This window comes from Manis pentadactyla, chromosome 6, assembly GCF_030020395.1.
Source record: "Manis pentadactyla isolate mManPen7 chromosome 6, mManPen7.hap1, whole genome shotgun sequence".
NCBI classification, from domain to species: Eukaryota; Metazoa; Chordata; class Mammalia; order Pholidota; family Manidae; genus Manis; species Manis pentadactyla.
The window spans coordinates 12947589-12963946 of record NC_080024.1 but is presented as its reverse complement, the minus strand read 5'-3'; the positions used below and the strand labels follow the sequence as shown (position 1 = coordinate 12963946).

The 16358-nt window shown below is 32.7% G+C and overlaps 1 protein-coding gene across 4 annotated transcripts in view; it reads right to left on the bottom strand.

Annotated features, from left to right (window-relative positions):
- Positions 1 to 635: 635 nt before the first annotated feature.
- Positions 636 to 16358, bottom strand: part of CUL3 (cullin 3) — a 106536-nt gene continuing 90813 nt past the window's right edge. For all 4 annotated transcript variants that reach the window (XM_036913750.2, XM_036913740.2, XM_036913758.2 and 1 more), the window contains 4 exons: positions 14771 to 14905; positions 7910 to 8096; positions 4006 to 4151; positions 636 to 1112 (listed from right to left, as the gene is read on the bottom strand). In XM_036913750.2, the coding sequence (XP_036769645.1) occupies positions 981 to 1112; positions 4006 to 4151; positions 7910 to 8096; positions 14771 to 14905 (600 nt within the window). In that variant the 3' untranslated portion in view covers positions 636 to 980. The remainder of the gene's footprint in view (positions 1113 to 4005; positions 4152 to 7909; positions 8097 to 14770; positions 14906 to 16358) is intronic.

Sequence of the window (16358 nt, the reverse complement as noted above, 5' to 3'; positions counted from 1 at the left end):
GCACCCCAGTTTCACCATAACATATATTTGAGAGAGGGAAAACCAAAGATATATATAGACAAAGTATAGACTGTATGTGCTTTTCAAAGGGGCTCAATTAAATATAACCAGCTGCCAACTTTGTGCTATGACATACTTAGGGGATATGTGTATACTAAATTTATTTTTGTCTACAATAAATGAAATAAAAACACTGCCCTATATTAATCCACTATTAGCAGTGAGTACAACAGCAAAAATTATTGTACAATTTATACATACTAAAATACTTTCCTTCTCTAGAGATAATGCAGAGTAAAGACCTAATCATCATAAGACTTAATTTGAGAAATCTCAAATTCAAGAGGGAAAAACCAAATCAGGGTATGTATAAGCCCAAAACAAAGGTTCCTGGTCATAAGGCTATCAGATTAGTAAGTGCAAGTGGTAGAAAAAAGCATGCTCAAATTGTATGCTTGGGTCTTTGTGTATTTATCGAACCTTTAAACTAAGCAAGATTAGCTAAAGAAATGCTTTAAGCAGAGCAAGATAATCGGGAATTATGTCATTTCTCTTTACCATTTTTGTTACCCAACTTATACAATGCGCAAAGTGCTAAGCAACACTACAAAAACACATTTACGTCAACACTGAAGACCTGGGGAAATGAAATCCAACAAGTTTATTTTAATGAGCTGTGTTTTCTAAATTTCTGTTTTATTTTTTCCTGTTTTCATACAGTATTGAAAACAAAACGCGGCACATTCACATTTTCCCGAGGAACTGTAAAGATGATCTCTACAGGGATAAATGTTGTAAAGCCTGAAGCTCAATCGATGTTGAAAACTCTCAAAGGGAGTAAAGGCTTGATCTGAATGGTCTAGAACATGTACTGTAATTTAATAGAAGAGATGGTCGTCTTAATATTTAATGATTTAAAAGAACTTCCCAGTCCATGCGAAGAGTACAATCCAAGAATAAATCAAATTTCTGAACGCATTCTATGCTACGTATGTGTACACTTTGCGATCCTCAGGTGTTCGTGCCAAATATTCTCTCTCAATAAGTCCTTCAATACGTTTCTTAATAACAACTGGACTTGGTAAGAATCGAGCCTTCAGTTGCTGAGTTACCTAAAAGAGAAGGTAAACAAACTAATTCCTACCATAAAAAAAAAATACAACATTATCATACACACACACAAAAATTCTAATCTTTGAATAGAACTGACAAGTCATTTTAAGACTCAGGTCAAACGTTAGTAATTTGATTACCAAAGTTAAAAATACAGAAAATAAAAGGTTTTATTTGAAAATGTAATGTATTGTTAGACTACACCTCCTTCACATCAGAGTGTGAATCATAAAGTGGATTAGTACTTGAAATGGTTGGGATATATGAGCATATACCATACCACAGTTTAACCATTTTGACGCTATAATCTACTGACTTCTGGATTACTCTCCTAATTCACAGAATTTGATTAATCATGGGTTTAGAAGCACAAACTCTGGAGCCCGAGTGACTGGATCTGAACCCTAACTGTTCCAAATCACTGGCTCCGGGACCTTGGGAAAGTAGCTTCACTTCATCAAGTTGTTGTGTGTATGAAACGAGTTAACAGATTCAGTGCTTTAGGAAATACCCAGTTCCTGGTTAGTGCTACTGTTATTTTCTCCAGCTGCTGACAGGATTCTAGGTATTGGGACATCAGTCATTTATAGAAGTTAATAGAGGAGCAGCTGAAGTCTCACTATGCACTGTTTGTCAGTCATTTTGTATATATTAACTTATTTAATGCTTTACATTAAATAGAGCATTAAGTTGCTGACTCATTTTACAAATGAGGAAAATAGACCAGAAAAGGAAAGCTAAAATGAGCACGTGGTAAACTGAGCCAGTAGTTAAGAGATGAGAATCTAAACCTTTCTGCATGCAAAGTTCACACATGCTTTTCCCACTAATCCATCTGCCTTCCTGCAGATCACCCATCTATACATGCCAGCTTTTTTTCACTCACTTCCTAAGTCACAATGGGCTGATAATTCTTTGAATTTTGAAACTTCAGCACTTTACTCTCCAACTAAAATCTACATCTTGAAGAGCACTAGTATTCTCTCAGGGCACTACCATTGTTCCTCCAATATCAGTAAGTAACCTTCTTCTCAACCCCCCTGGCATCTCTAATGCTCGGACCCTACCTTCTAAGCTACTAATAATGTCCTTTGACCTTGTCTCCTTTCTGACAAGTCTAGGCTGTGCATGAGATCACTTCACTTTCAATAACGCCCTTAACCGTGATTCCTCTGGTTCTGTATCATAAAAACACATATTCTACATTTACTATATCATTCAACATCTACTCAGTTCTCTGCTGAGTACATCTGTAGTTTTTAATAACTTTTGCATAGACCAGGCATTAAAACATGGCAGCCAACAGGCCAAATACAGCCTGTTGTCTCTTCTTATAAATTCTTGCAGGAACATAGCCACACTCATTTGTTATCCATGGCTACTTTCATGCTGCAACTGGCCATTTTAAAAAAAGTTTGCCTACACTGATGGACAGTGACTAATGGGGTATGTGGAGGGGACTTGGTGAAGCGGGGAGTCTAGTAAACATAATGTTCCTCATGTAACTGTAGATTAATGATACCAAAAAAAAAAAAAAGTTTGCCAATCTGTGGTATAGATTGATTGCACAAATTTATAATATTCAAGTGCACCAAGTTCCTAAGCACCCTAACTTCATATCCTGTTTCACACAGGCAAAAGAGGCCACTTCAGTTTGAAATTCCTCAAAGTCCTACCACCTTACATAATACATTTATCCGTATTTTCATCCATCCTTGATTAGCACACACTCCTACACCCTGCCCTGGGTTTTCCAGAAGAAGTGTATTCGTTCAGTTAACATCTTTGTTAACACATCTACCACCTACCGTGTTCCCTGCACAATCTTCTTGCCTCTCCTTTTCTACATTTTTTTACATCAATTATCCCCTCATCCTATTTTTCCCCTTTTGTTTTTAAGCATTTCTTCCTTATCCTTAGGATATACACATTTCCCACCTAGAGAAACACAATCTAGAACCCTTCAATTTAGCACATAATCCCCTAGTATTGTTCTCTCTGCCCTTCCACGAGACAACATCTGAAAGGGCTAGACACTCTGTTGGCTTCACCTCCATCTATTTCTCAGGGCACTGCCATCAAATGTCCACTCTTAACAGTTCAATGAAAATGTTGGGGAAAATAACCAGTCACCTAATTGCCAACATATCTGAAGTGTTTATTCAACGTGTTCTTTTAGGATTTTTGAAATAGTGACTTCTCACTCCTTATAATTCCCTTCTTCTGTCATGTGATATAAAGTCAACTTGTACAAGATATTAACTGACATGTGGAAAACACAGCAGCACATCCCCCCTCCCTCTTACGTTTAAGGGACCAACCTCTATTTAGCTGCTTTTCAGGCCAGAAACCAAAGGAATCAGCCTCAACTCCTTCTTATTTCCCATGATCAGTCAATAAATCCCATAAAATCTACTTCTGAGTTGTCTTCCTTCAGCTCTCTGTCCAATACCAATGTTTTATTCAGCCTTGATTACCTCTTATCACATTATTTCAATGACTTCTCAACACGTCTTCCCCTTTAGTTTACTAACTTGGTATATGTAAACACTCATAATAAATAAATGGTAAGTTACTAACTTTTAGACATAAAGGTGCTTTGTTTTACACTGAAGTATTAAATAGCAGTGAAATCTTTTTAATTCTTCATGTGGCAATATTCTATTATGATTCTCATTACAAACAGGTTAGTTCTTAGAGTGTGCAGATACTTCAATATACTGCTGTATATAATCATCAAGTAAATGCCACACTTTTAATACATGTTATCTGACCACAGTTTCCTAAGTTAGGATTACATTTTACATTAGTTGAATGTAGTACTTTCCTCAATTTAAACTGTTGATGTTATTCTGCCTCTCCTACATTAACCCAGTCCTGAAGTTTCCTCACCTCTGCTACTAACACATTGTGCTGCATCTTCTTTCTAGATTTCATTATCCGCACTATAGCAGCTTCTATCTCATGCTTTCTGTCGTCGTCTACTTTCTGCCTCGTTTCTTTCCTTTCTGGGTCAGATTCACCTTGTTTGGCAGCAACTAAAAGAAAAATAAAGACATTTACCATGGAATTTCAAATGTAATGAAAAATTTGTGGTTTTTAAATAAACTTAATGTAATTTAAATTATCCATAAAGAAAAACCAATTTCAACCTCTGAGTATACACATATACTAATTAATTCAAGTAAACATTCCAAAAGTACCCAGTTCAATATTTTAAGAATCTCTAAATAATTAACAATCAGTGATATAAAAACCCTGCTTTCTAAGTTACTCTTTTTAAGAAACAGGAATTTAATTTTATAGAGATAATAAAACCAATTTTGTTTCTATAAAATATGATGATTCCTTTCCTGGAAGAAAAATGGTAGCTGGATATCTTTAGTAGTAAAATTATCAAGAAATAATTTTCATTGCCTGTGCCTTCCAGAAGTCAACTAGAATTTTACTGCCATGTTTTACCAAGTTAAATCTCACCAGAAGTTATCTCAGAGAGGAGAATACGTGATGTCTTACTATAATCTTTAAGGTGGAAAGGGTATGTATTACAAGATTTAGTAAGTTCAATAAAAAATTAAAAAGTACCACTAGAATGTTATTTTTAACAACTCCCTAACAAGTAATTCATTTGTACCTCTCACCACTTAGCTAACAATTTTTTGTCATATATCTAACTTTCTTTTTGTCACAATCTCATTATCATTAATACATACTATATTCCAATCTTGAGATGTCTTACTCTGTTAGCCTCTATAGTCTTCAAGGCAACTGCTAAGGGATTAAATACAGAAGTCCCTTTCTCCGCAACTTTGCTCTGATTGAAGTAGCAGAGAAAGAAAAGTGACAAACTGGTTTTTTGTTTTTTGTTTATTTGGTCATCAAGGGTAGATAGACACAAAGTTTCTGGAGGCAGAAACTGGGAAATCACAAAAAACCGCATGGGACATTGCTAACTTAGGCCTGGGTACACCCAAGAGGCAGCTGATAATTCAATTTAGAAGATCATTCTGGTGTGCACATCCATTCAACTATTTCCAATTAGAATCACTTGTTTAAGAATTCTACTTTCAGTGTCTTCTCCCATGTTAACAATCGGTATCTTAACAAAAAAGAGTAAAATGCTATTAAAATAGTCTATTAACAAAAAGAGTGAAATGCTATTATAATAGTCTATTAACAAAGAATAATGCTTTTTCTCAAAAGGGTCAATATCATTAAAGAAAAAGATAGAGGTACTGATTTAGATAAAACAGAACTAAACAGGCATAAAAATCAATGTAACATGGAAACCTTGATTGAATCCTGGATCCAAAAAGTAAGGTATGAAAAGCATTTCTGAGGTAATTATAGACATGTAAATATGAGTGGTATAAAGATGTATGGAATTAATTTTATTGGGTGTGATATAAATAGAGAATTGCAATTCTGTGGGAAAATATTCCAAGGAGATAGATAAATGAAGTATTTAGGGGGAAATGTTATGTTGTTTGAAAATTAATTAATTAAAATGCTATAGCAAAAAAATATATATATATATATACACACATAGGGGGAAGGGTGGTGGCAGTGGTGCCCAAGCAAACATGGCAAAATTTTAGTAACTTGTAAACGTAAGTGATGTCCACACTGATGTCTATTGTAATGTCTCTCACTTTCTGTGAATTTGAAAATATTTAAAAAGAAAAGTTTTTATCTTGGAGAAATAAAATAAGAGAAAAAAATAAAAGAAAAAAAATTTTCTGAATCATCTATTTGGTTAATCTGGATTTGGTCACCTAAAGAGGCATACACCAAGATAAATGGAACACTGTGATATATGATACATTCAGTTATGATGTTCTTAAAAATGTGAGGGCAGGAGCTAACTTCCAGAGCCTACTACAATACTCTGCACTTAAGAATGGCAGAACAGAGGTGTCTGCTTATGTAAGTGGATACATACGTATCTAGATGTATTCGGGGTAAAGGAAGGGAGAAGGTGAGTGGTGGTGGTGGGGAAGACAAACTATGTAAATTAATAAATCTTAATTCTTTCCAAAGGTTGTGTTATTTGAGTAGTACTTTTAACTTTTAACCTCTTTGCTTAAGCTTCTATTACTAATTAAAGCAAAAAGCAGCATATTTAAATAGGTACGAGTCAGAGTTTCTGAGTATCTGATTATGAGCCAAAAAGACAAAGATGTACTTTGATAACTTACATGGTCACAATAACTTATATAATCAGAAGGAAAATTTTAATGTAACATGAAATCAGCCAAGAGAACTTAAGATACCATTTCAAAGTGAGAAACAGTTATTTTACAGGATTTTATTCTTCAAAGAACTCTGAGAGATCATCCAAATTCTACATCATATGTAAATATATTCCTATTTTAATCAAAGCTAAAATACTACACATACACACACACACCCTTAACACCAAAAATGAAAAACCCATCAAGAGGAGGCTACGTATTTTTTGATAAAAACAATAATAGCTGACAATATTATTGCTGGGCATGATTGAATCTAGGATTACAAAGACAGTTTACCTATTCAGGGTAAAGCAGGATGAGGCTAGGTAATTCAGATATGTATTACCATACATTTTCCTCCAAATTAGAATACAAGTATGTTCTGAAACCCAAAACCTTTATCTGCCCCGAACTATAAAATCTTCTGTCTTGCACTGGAGGAAAAAAGAAATTTTATTCCATGACTCTCCTTAGCATAGTTCTGTTTTATTTTTAATATCCATCTGTGTCCCAAAGATAAGGGGCCACTTTTTGTGATTAATATACAAAATGACATGTTTTGCAACTATGGCACAAAGAGATGTCATGGCTTTAACAGATACCACCTTGCTTACAAAGCATAAATAACCAACCAGTGTCAAAAAAGACAACAAATGTATGTATATAAAGTTCTTGAGTCAACAGATTTTGGCAATCAACTGTCTAATTAATATTAAAATAATTTTTAAAAAGACTATCTTTTTACTAATGTAAATGTAAATACAGCTTTTTTTTTAAATCAGAAAAAGGCAGTACCTTTAAAAATGTAATCTTTATAATACTGTTTTATTATACAGGTATATTAGTCATAATAGATCAATTAGTACTGATTAGTAATAATGGGGAGCTTATTTAATACTAAGAATATTAGTATTCTTAGTATTAATTTTGAAATCAGATAATCTATGTACATTAAGCATCAGCAAAGAATAGACTGCCTTTTTTCCCTCTATCATGCAATGAATAGGATGGCTCATTAGTAACTTAAAAATAAGGTCATACTAAGCACTGTTCACAAGAGGGTCATTTCTGTGTTTGTAAGTTTGAGAATATGTATTTTAAAGGTTTTGAAATTTAAATATTTATAAAAAAATATATAGCTGCATTTGAAGATCAAAGTTTAGACAGGTAACTCCCAATTCTGAGAAATCTATAAATCAGTTTCAAAAACAGACATCCACAATTTATAGTTAACTCAAGTTGAATACAGGTATTTTTAAGTATTAATATGTTCATAAAATTGCATGTTCATAAAATTTGCATTGCACAAGAAAACCACACAGAAATAAGTACCTTGTTCATTGTTCACACTGACATTTTTAAATGCTTACTGTACCTGTACTCAATTGTATTTTGAGAGAATACACATCAATAAAAACTGCTTTATTTCTTAAGCCTATGTGTCAAGCAGCAACAGAAAAGCATTACTTTTTTAAAAGATAGAAATCCAACAGGTTAAAAGATTTTTTTTAGAGGAAAAAAACGTCATTTCTTTTTAGGAGGAAAAACATAATCCCAGATACCTGTTTGAATCTTGACTCTGTGTAGTTTGGATGTGAACTGATCATTAACTGTAAATATGTGACCATTTTCTATTTCCTTTGACTTGGGTTCTTTTGTAAGAACCCGTTGCGTTGGTTTACCACAGGCAAGGGACTGCAGGGCTCTAACAAGTTCTCTTTCAGGGATATCTGTCTCTTGTTGAATTTCCTGAAATTTTATCAGATTGACATAATTAGTCTTTTCGAAAGATTAAAGTAGATTAGTTAATTAGTAAGTTTATAAAATTGACCAAGCAGTACTTAGAGGTAATTCCATTAAATAATTTACAATAAAGGACTCCCTGATTATTATGACTTCATTAACATCTCACTTATTTGAACAAACTAGAAAAAATGGTGCATCGAACTACAAAATACAAAAAAGACATGTACTTTCTTGTTTCAGAGGACATAAAGCCTACTCGAAAAATGGCAGAGATTATTAGGCACCTGTTTAGTTATTTAGGTAAAAAAGTGTCAATCAACATATGATTGGTAATTTTAGAAATATTTTGCAATGTTCTTTACAAGTTTATGCACACTATTATTGCACAACAATCTTTCATGGAAAGCAGCAAAGTAAGCCTGAGCAAGGCCTCCTGACATCTCACTAAAATTTACAATCCAAGCTGACCATATTTACTGCCTATATGATCAAATGAAAAAAAAAAAAATCAAATACCTGGTAATTAATATTGAACATGAAAAGCATTAAGAAACCTGTTTTGAAGTGCATTACTGGGAATTATTACTATACACTACGGTAAGCATAAAATACAATACTGAAAAAAAACAGCAATTGGGAAAAAAGTATAATTTTTAAATTCATTTTCCTACTTCTATGTCAGTGGGACAATAAGAGAAATGTACACGTATATGATTTAGTCCCTATACATCTACAGGGATATATGACATAACATATCTTCACACTAAGATATTTCCTTCTGATGCATGTATAAAGTTCTTTCTCAAAAGCAGCTTAGGAAGACTGGGTATGAAGATGGTGATATTCAGATTATGTAACTGGTCTCAAGAGAGTCACTCTTCCTTTCACAAACATCTTGCACAACAGTTCAGGTTTTTCTAAGGCCTGTCAGGTAAGTGAGCATTGAGAGAAATGGCAACTTTCAGTGATGATGAGCAGTCCTTTGCTTCAAATTATCTCTGGTTATGTCTGCTTATTAGACATTTCAAAGACTATAAATGTTAATCTAAGAACATCAAATTGGTGCTGCTATTACAGTGTTGACTGCTATTATTTTGTACATGCTAAAAGTGAGTTACCTAAATATTTTACTATTTAAGCATTATATTCCAAGAAATGGAAATACCTTCTTCAGTTTTATTTTACAATTACAGATAATTCTTAGATGTAAAACTACCACAGTTCAGTATGTATCCTTCTTTGCCTTTTTCAAAACATCTACATATACATACAGGAATACAAATGTACCAAATACATGTACGTACACAAACATGCCCAACTGTGTATCAGTATTAATGCAAAACAAAAAGGATCACACCATCTGAATTCTTCTATTAATTTCTTGGAGAATTTCCATTTTAGCATAAAGAGCTTAAAGCTATAAGAAATTTCATAGTACTGCTCTATCATGATATGGAGATTGAGAATGTATCCAGTTTTGTGATGAATCCTGTATTTCTGTCTTTGAGCACAAAAACCAGGTCTTCTGAAGATTTTTAGGAATGCACTTGTTTCCTCAAAGTTATAAAGATGTTATATTTGATATATACTGACAAAACTGCCTTTCAAGTTGCTGAACTATTTAATTTCACAACATTCTTTGAGTATCTGTTCTCTCTACCCTCAACACAGAATTTCCTTTCTCTTTTGCTCATTTGTTGGGCTAAAAATGGTTATCTCATTATTTTAAATGTCTATTTCTATGACAAATAGAAGAAAAAAAAACCCTTTTTTGCTTACTGAAGAATTTGTAATTCTTCCATGCTTTGTCTAAATATTTATATTCCTTTCATGTTTTTCTATTCAATTGTGCTTTGTATTAATTTATTGGTGCTCTATGTATTACAGGTTTTCAATTGTGCTTTGTATTAATTTATAGGTGCTCTTTATATATTATGGGTTTTTAATTGTTACATGTTGTAAAATAATTCCTCCTAGCTTATCTTTTCTCTTTTAACTATAATATGTCATCACACAGATGTTTTATTATTTTAATTTGTTTAAACTTGTCATTCCTTTCCTTTGTGATTTATGAATAGGCTTGAAAATAAGTCTTTTTCATTTCAAGCTTACCAAAATATTGTTTTCTTCTATTACTTTTATAGATTTCTGCTTACATCTATCTGAAATTTGGTTTTGTATTTGGTGTATTTCCACATAACATAGAGAACACTAAGGTCCCCATACTACTCTCTACCCATTCCCACAGAAGAAGAAACTGTTTTAATTTAGTTTGATTAGAAATGACAAATTTATCACAACCCAAACACCATTCTCTACCTTAATCTGTTTCTGGACTATTTTGTTCAAATGAGCTATTTGTGTACGTATTGTTAACTTAAAGGTACATTATTAGGACAAATGCCTTTCCTTTTTACTGGGCTTTCCCATAACCAAACCCATGGGCCCTCCAAAACGGAATGTTTGCCTATTTTTGTGCATTTTCCTGTCCAGATGAATTGTGGTCACAACCTGTCAAGTTTCATAGAAAACTAACCTTTTGTAGATTTTGACTGGCATTTAATTCAATTCATAGGTGACTTAAAAGAAAAACAAAACAACTCTTATAACATGTAGTTTCTCCATTCAGGCACATTTACCCTTTCATATTCTTTTGCTTTTATTGCCTTTTTGGTATAAATCTTCTACCTTTCTTGCTAGAATAATTCCTATGAAGATTGTGATTCTTACAAAAATATTTTTCCTGTCATTTTCTGATTAATTCTGACTTACAGAAAAGTATTTTTCAACCAAACTCTTCTCAGAGAATGGTTTCTCATTTACCATAGTTGACAATCGTATTATCTACAAATTTTGTCAGTTGCTGGTATTTATAAGCTTATAAATAGCTCCTTTTTCTCTTCTTAATGTGTTAGTTAGGCCCTGTAGAACAAAACTCAGTAGTAGTAATAGTAAAGGCAGGTATCCCACCTTTAAAGGGAAGGTGTCTCATATTTTACTACAACTACTGCTTAAGTACCTTGCAAGGTAACATCCACAAGACATAAAGGGTATTTCATTATATTCTTAGGTGGCTGATTAATCCCCCAGCCTGGAAATAAGGAATGGAGACTGACTCTTACCAAATGCTTTTGTACATCAGTAGAGATCACTAATTGTGACTTTTCTCCTTCAAATACTGCCCAGCAATAAGGCAGGTGCTCAGTTTATTATTATAAGATCTTAGTAACTGTTACTAAATTCCTTCTTTGTAATCCAGGAATAAGTCCTATCTGGATGTAGTAGATTAATCTTTCAATACTTTGCTGATTATGACTTTTGCTAGTATTTAATATTCGTGCACTTAATTTGAATGACCTAGAGCATGCTTTTCCTTTTTTTTGTATGTTCCTGGTTCAGTTTTAGTAATAAAGTTCTGTCACCCCCAGATATTTCCCAAGAGCACTATGTGTATTTTGCATTCTCAGGTCAAAGTCCTCTGTATAGCTTTCATTTTAATCTGTGTTATTGAAATCTTCATATCCCCTTTTTTATTGTCTGGCCAGTGAGCACATTTGTGAGGGATTTCTGAGTGTGGAACTGTCTTTTTTTCCTTGTACTTACAACCACTTTTCTTTCTATATTGTGAAGTTGTGTCATTAATGATCGTTGTAACATTTTAATGAAATATCAATTGTCACTGTTGTTTAATGGTTTTCTATTTAAATACTACTGTCTGATATTAAGTTTACTATAGTCCAAAATTAGTTTTTATATTTCAAACTCATTCTCAGAAAACTTAATAAAGAACATTCAAAAAAAGTGTTAATATTCATGCCTCTTCAAAAACTAAACGCTAGTTATTAAAATCAAGGTGAAGACTACCACTGATTGTATTTCCTGATTTTAGGTGTTCTAATCACAATATGGACTTCTATTTGCTCAAAAAACATATGGGAAAAGCCTTAAACAGCCTTACTACTACAAATAATGGGGTTACTACAAATAAATGCCCCCTTTTGCAGGCAGTTTCCAAGATGACCCGTAATGATCCTGGTATGCTTTAACTTTGCGGGGCTCCTTCACTGTATTAGGGCTGACTTGGGTGATCAAGAAAATAAGGAACTGACAATACGTGAATTCCAATGGCAAGGCAGGTTCTGCCCACCCCTCCTGGATTGCTTGCTCTACCGAAAGGTGGCCACCAGGACAAAAGGATAATCAATAGCCACATGCTAAGACCCCTGTAGAGAGAGAAACTAAGACTTCTTATCAACAGAAAAGTGCCTTTTCACAATGCCCCTGGCTCAAGATGCAGGTAGCCAGAAGGCTTTGCAGCCATAGGTATGGCATTCTGCATATGCCATTTATGCTCAGGCTGCTGGGCTGTGCCTTAACTAAAATATGAAATACCAGAGGAATTCTCAACTTAATTTTACCTTCTATCTAATCATCACTCATTAGCATCAGTGATCCCAAGCCGGTTAGAAAAGGGAAAAAAAGTAAACTTTAACATTAAAATTACTAGTAATTCCAATAATGGCTTTAGAAAATGAATTTACATTTTGTTTATCTTCTTATTTTGGCCAGGTCTTTATAAATGAGGACTCTGAAAACCAACTCTAGCATTTATCAAGTAACTTATTTTGCTTAAAATATATTATCTGTGAGAGCTGAAGATTAAAACATCCAAGCTGTTAGGAGATATTTAATTCCATCTCTGTTTGAAAAGGCTTACAATGATTGAGTTAAGGTACTCGATACTTGCTTAATCAGTATTTTTGGGAGTCAATCACATATAACTTGTGCTTGAAATTTAAGGTTATTCCCTAGGTAAGTCACACCTGGAAATATAAAAGAACCAAACCTTTTGATTAGCCACTGACCTAAAAAACTTAGGCTTCAAAGTATTTCCTTGAGGCATATCTCTTAAAACTGGTCATCTCTTAAATTAATGTATCACATAAATGGAAATATGAAGAGGAGTACTAAATAGGCCTGGAATTTAACCTTGCTCTTAATTTATTAAACTTCTTTCTGCTAAATGTCTTACTTCTTTCTATTCACCTGTATCTGATAATTGGCTTTCAAATATATGGCAGGAATTTTACAACTTTTAAAAATATGTTTTATCTTATATTTAAACTTAGTAAGAATCATATGATATTCATTTCAATTTTAAGCCACCCTTTAAAGGTATGGAGAAAAACTGAATAGAGTAACTGAATATAATGTAATCAAATCATGACTTAACAGGGATAAAGAATAAAGATGGGTGCAGAAACTGGACACCATCAAGATAGTGTAAAACTGGCAAAAGAATCCATGTAGAAATCAACGAAAAAGATCAGAGTACAGAAATAGACTCATGCATATATGATCGAGTTTTATTTACAAAGGTGTCAAGGTAACTCAAAAGGAAAGAATAGTGCTTTTGACAAATGATGCCTGAATGCACAAAGTGAGTATGTGTGTGAGGAGCAAATAATTCTTAATAATCCTTACCTCCAACTATACAAAAAAATTAACTTGATATTGATCACACGCCTAAATGTAAAAGCCTAATCAAGAAACCACTGAGAAGAAAATCTTTGTACCCTTAGTGTAGACAATATTTCTTAGAATATCAAAAGCATGAATTATAAAAGGAAAAAAGTGAAAACTGGACTTTGTCAATATTAAAAAGTTCTGCTCTTCAACACATACCACTAAGAAAATGAAAAGGCAAGTGACAGACTGTGATACAATATTCACAGCACACAGATCTGATAAAGGATTTTTACCCAAAATTTATAAAGAGCTTTTAAACAGACCAATAAAGACACAAACAGACATCTCACCAAATGAGACATATTAAATGGCATATGAGCACATAAAAGATGCTCAACATCACTATATTCATCAAGGCAATGAGATATAATTATACACTAGCTAAGATGGCTAAAATGAGTAAGACTGACAATACTAAATTTTGAAGAGGCTGTGGAGGAACTGAATTCTCCCACACTCCTGTCAGGAATGTAAAATGGTACAATCACTTTGGAACACAGTTTAGCAGTTTCTTAATCAGTTAAACATATATATCTATTCATAACAGCGTAAATTCAGTAATAACACCAATGCCCATCAATTCGTGAATGGACAAAGAAAACAGAGATTTATATAACATAATACAATGCAATGAAAAAAAAAAGAATGAGCTATTGAAACTATATACTCAAAACATGGATGAATCCTAAAAATACAGTTAAGTGAAGAAAACTGGAGAAAAGTGATGCATATTATGACTACATTTATTTCTAGGAAAGCAAATCTAATCTATAGTAATATAAAACAGATCACTGGCTGTCTGGGGATAGTGGGAGTAATATGACAGCAAAGGAGTATAAAAATTTGCAGAGAGGGTAGTATTTCTATACCTTGATTGTGATGTTAGTTATACAGGTGCATCCATCTGCTAACTCATCAAATACTGCAGTTAGACTGGCTAAGTTTTATTACATAAGACCTATATACTTTAATAAAGTTGTTTCTATAACACCAAATGAAATATGACCTAATATGCATATGATGTTCATATAGTTCCACAGCCCAATGTTATGCTGTAATGGTACTCAAAGGTCACTCAAATAAAAAAGACTCAACTAACAGGTGGGAATTAGAAACAACTGGTTAAAATTTATATAACCAACTCATACCTCAAACGTGTATTTTTCCCTATTATTAAAAAGCATTAATATGGTCATCTGGAAAGTAGAAACTTGCAGTATATGCTTCCGGGTATTAGAGCCAGTTACTTGCGCCCCTCCAACACCAACTTCAGATCCATCTTCCTGTTTCAGTTTTAAAAAATTATAAAGACATAATTATCTCCTGGAAAACTGACAACACATTTGAAAAACAACCCCTGTGAAGTCCAAACCCCCACTTCAACAGAACTATGCAACTTTTTTCTATATAAAAAGGAAATGTTAAAAAATGTATATGCATAGATGCATAGATACCTGTGTACACACACACATGCACATACAAATTCTTTCTTTAGGACTCCCTCTTTTTCCCCCCGTTGTGAGCATTTTAATATTTCTAAGCAAGTAATGAATCAACAATTCCTATATTTAGAGCTAAAATTATTTTAACAGTACCCAATGGGATAATGATGGACTTATAAGACATCACTGCCATACCACTACCAAAACTAAACGGTTAGCTTTTTGTGTGGTCTAATCATAGGATGAGATCAAACAACAACAGAAGACAGAGGAAATGAAAAAAAATGTTCTTTTTAAAGTCTGTTCCTGATCTATAATTCATGAAGTACAAAGTAGAAATTTACATCTTCAGTAATTAACAATTGATTGTTTTTAAGACCTATTGATCTGTTTAATAAAACTTCAAAATATAACATGTTTAGGAAAAAAAATCTCTCCTTTAAAACAAAAACAAGCAATTAAAAGCTAAGTTCTTCAGTATGACCTTCCCACTTACACTTTAATATAATACTGTCAAACATTATTCACCTAAATGAATTTTAAGGAGTATTTCCCATTTTAATTAAATATAAAAATTAGAATATGTACAGACATTTCCAATAATATCATATAAAACTAGTAAGGCTGTATTTAAAATACAGAATAAAACTACTATTTTCTGCCTAGATGACAACTTACATGTTTTTATTTAATGTTTTAATAGTTTTTAAAATTATTTTTCTATTTTAAGGCCAATGACTGATTACATCAAGCAATACAAGTAAATTATTACTCTAAACCTCATGATTTTAGATATGAAAAAGCAATCACGTTGTAAAAATAAGGCAGTTCACTAGAATATTGTTAATTTTTAAATACTCATTTTAGTAACATTTTGTACATCTCACAAATCTCAAGTTAACTTTCCTGATTTTTATTTATTGGAAATAAGGATTACAGGATACTGAGAATTTAAAAAAGACTCACAGCTTTGTATCCACTCAAATCAACTTACATTTTATTTTATGCAGTACTATTTCAAGTCTAATCTTATAAATAAAATGTGTAATTATCTATTATTTTTTCCTTAAGGAAGATTGCTGGTATAGTCTTTATACTGTCAAATTTAAGTTAGCAACTGAAGGAATAGAAGTAAATAAATCAAAGAGCTAAGTTTCCCCACCCTGTTTAATATTTGAAACAGAAAAATATAACCTACTTAAAAATTACTAAAAATTATTTTTAATAATTCATCCACATCCACAAAATCCACAAATCAGTTCTACAGACTACTTTTAAGTTACTTAATATAAAA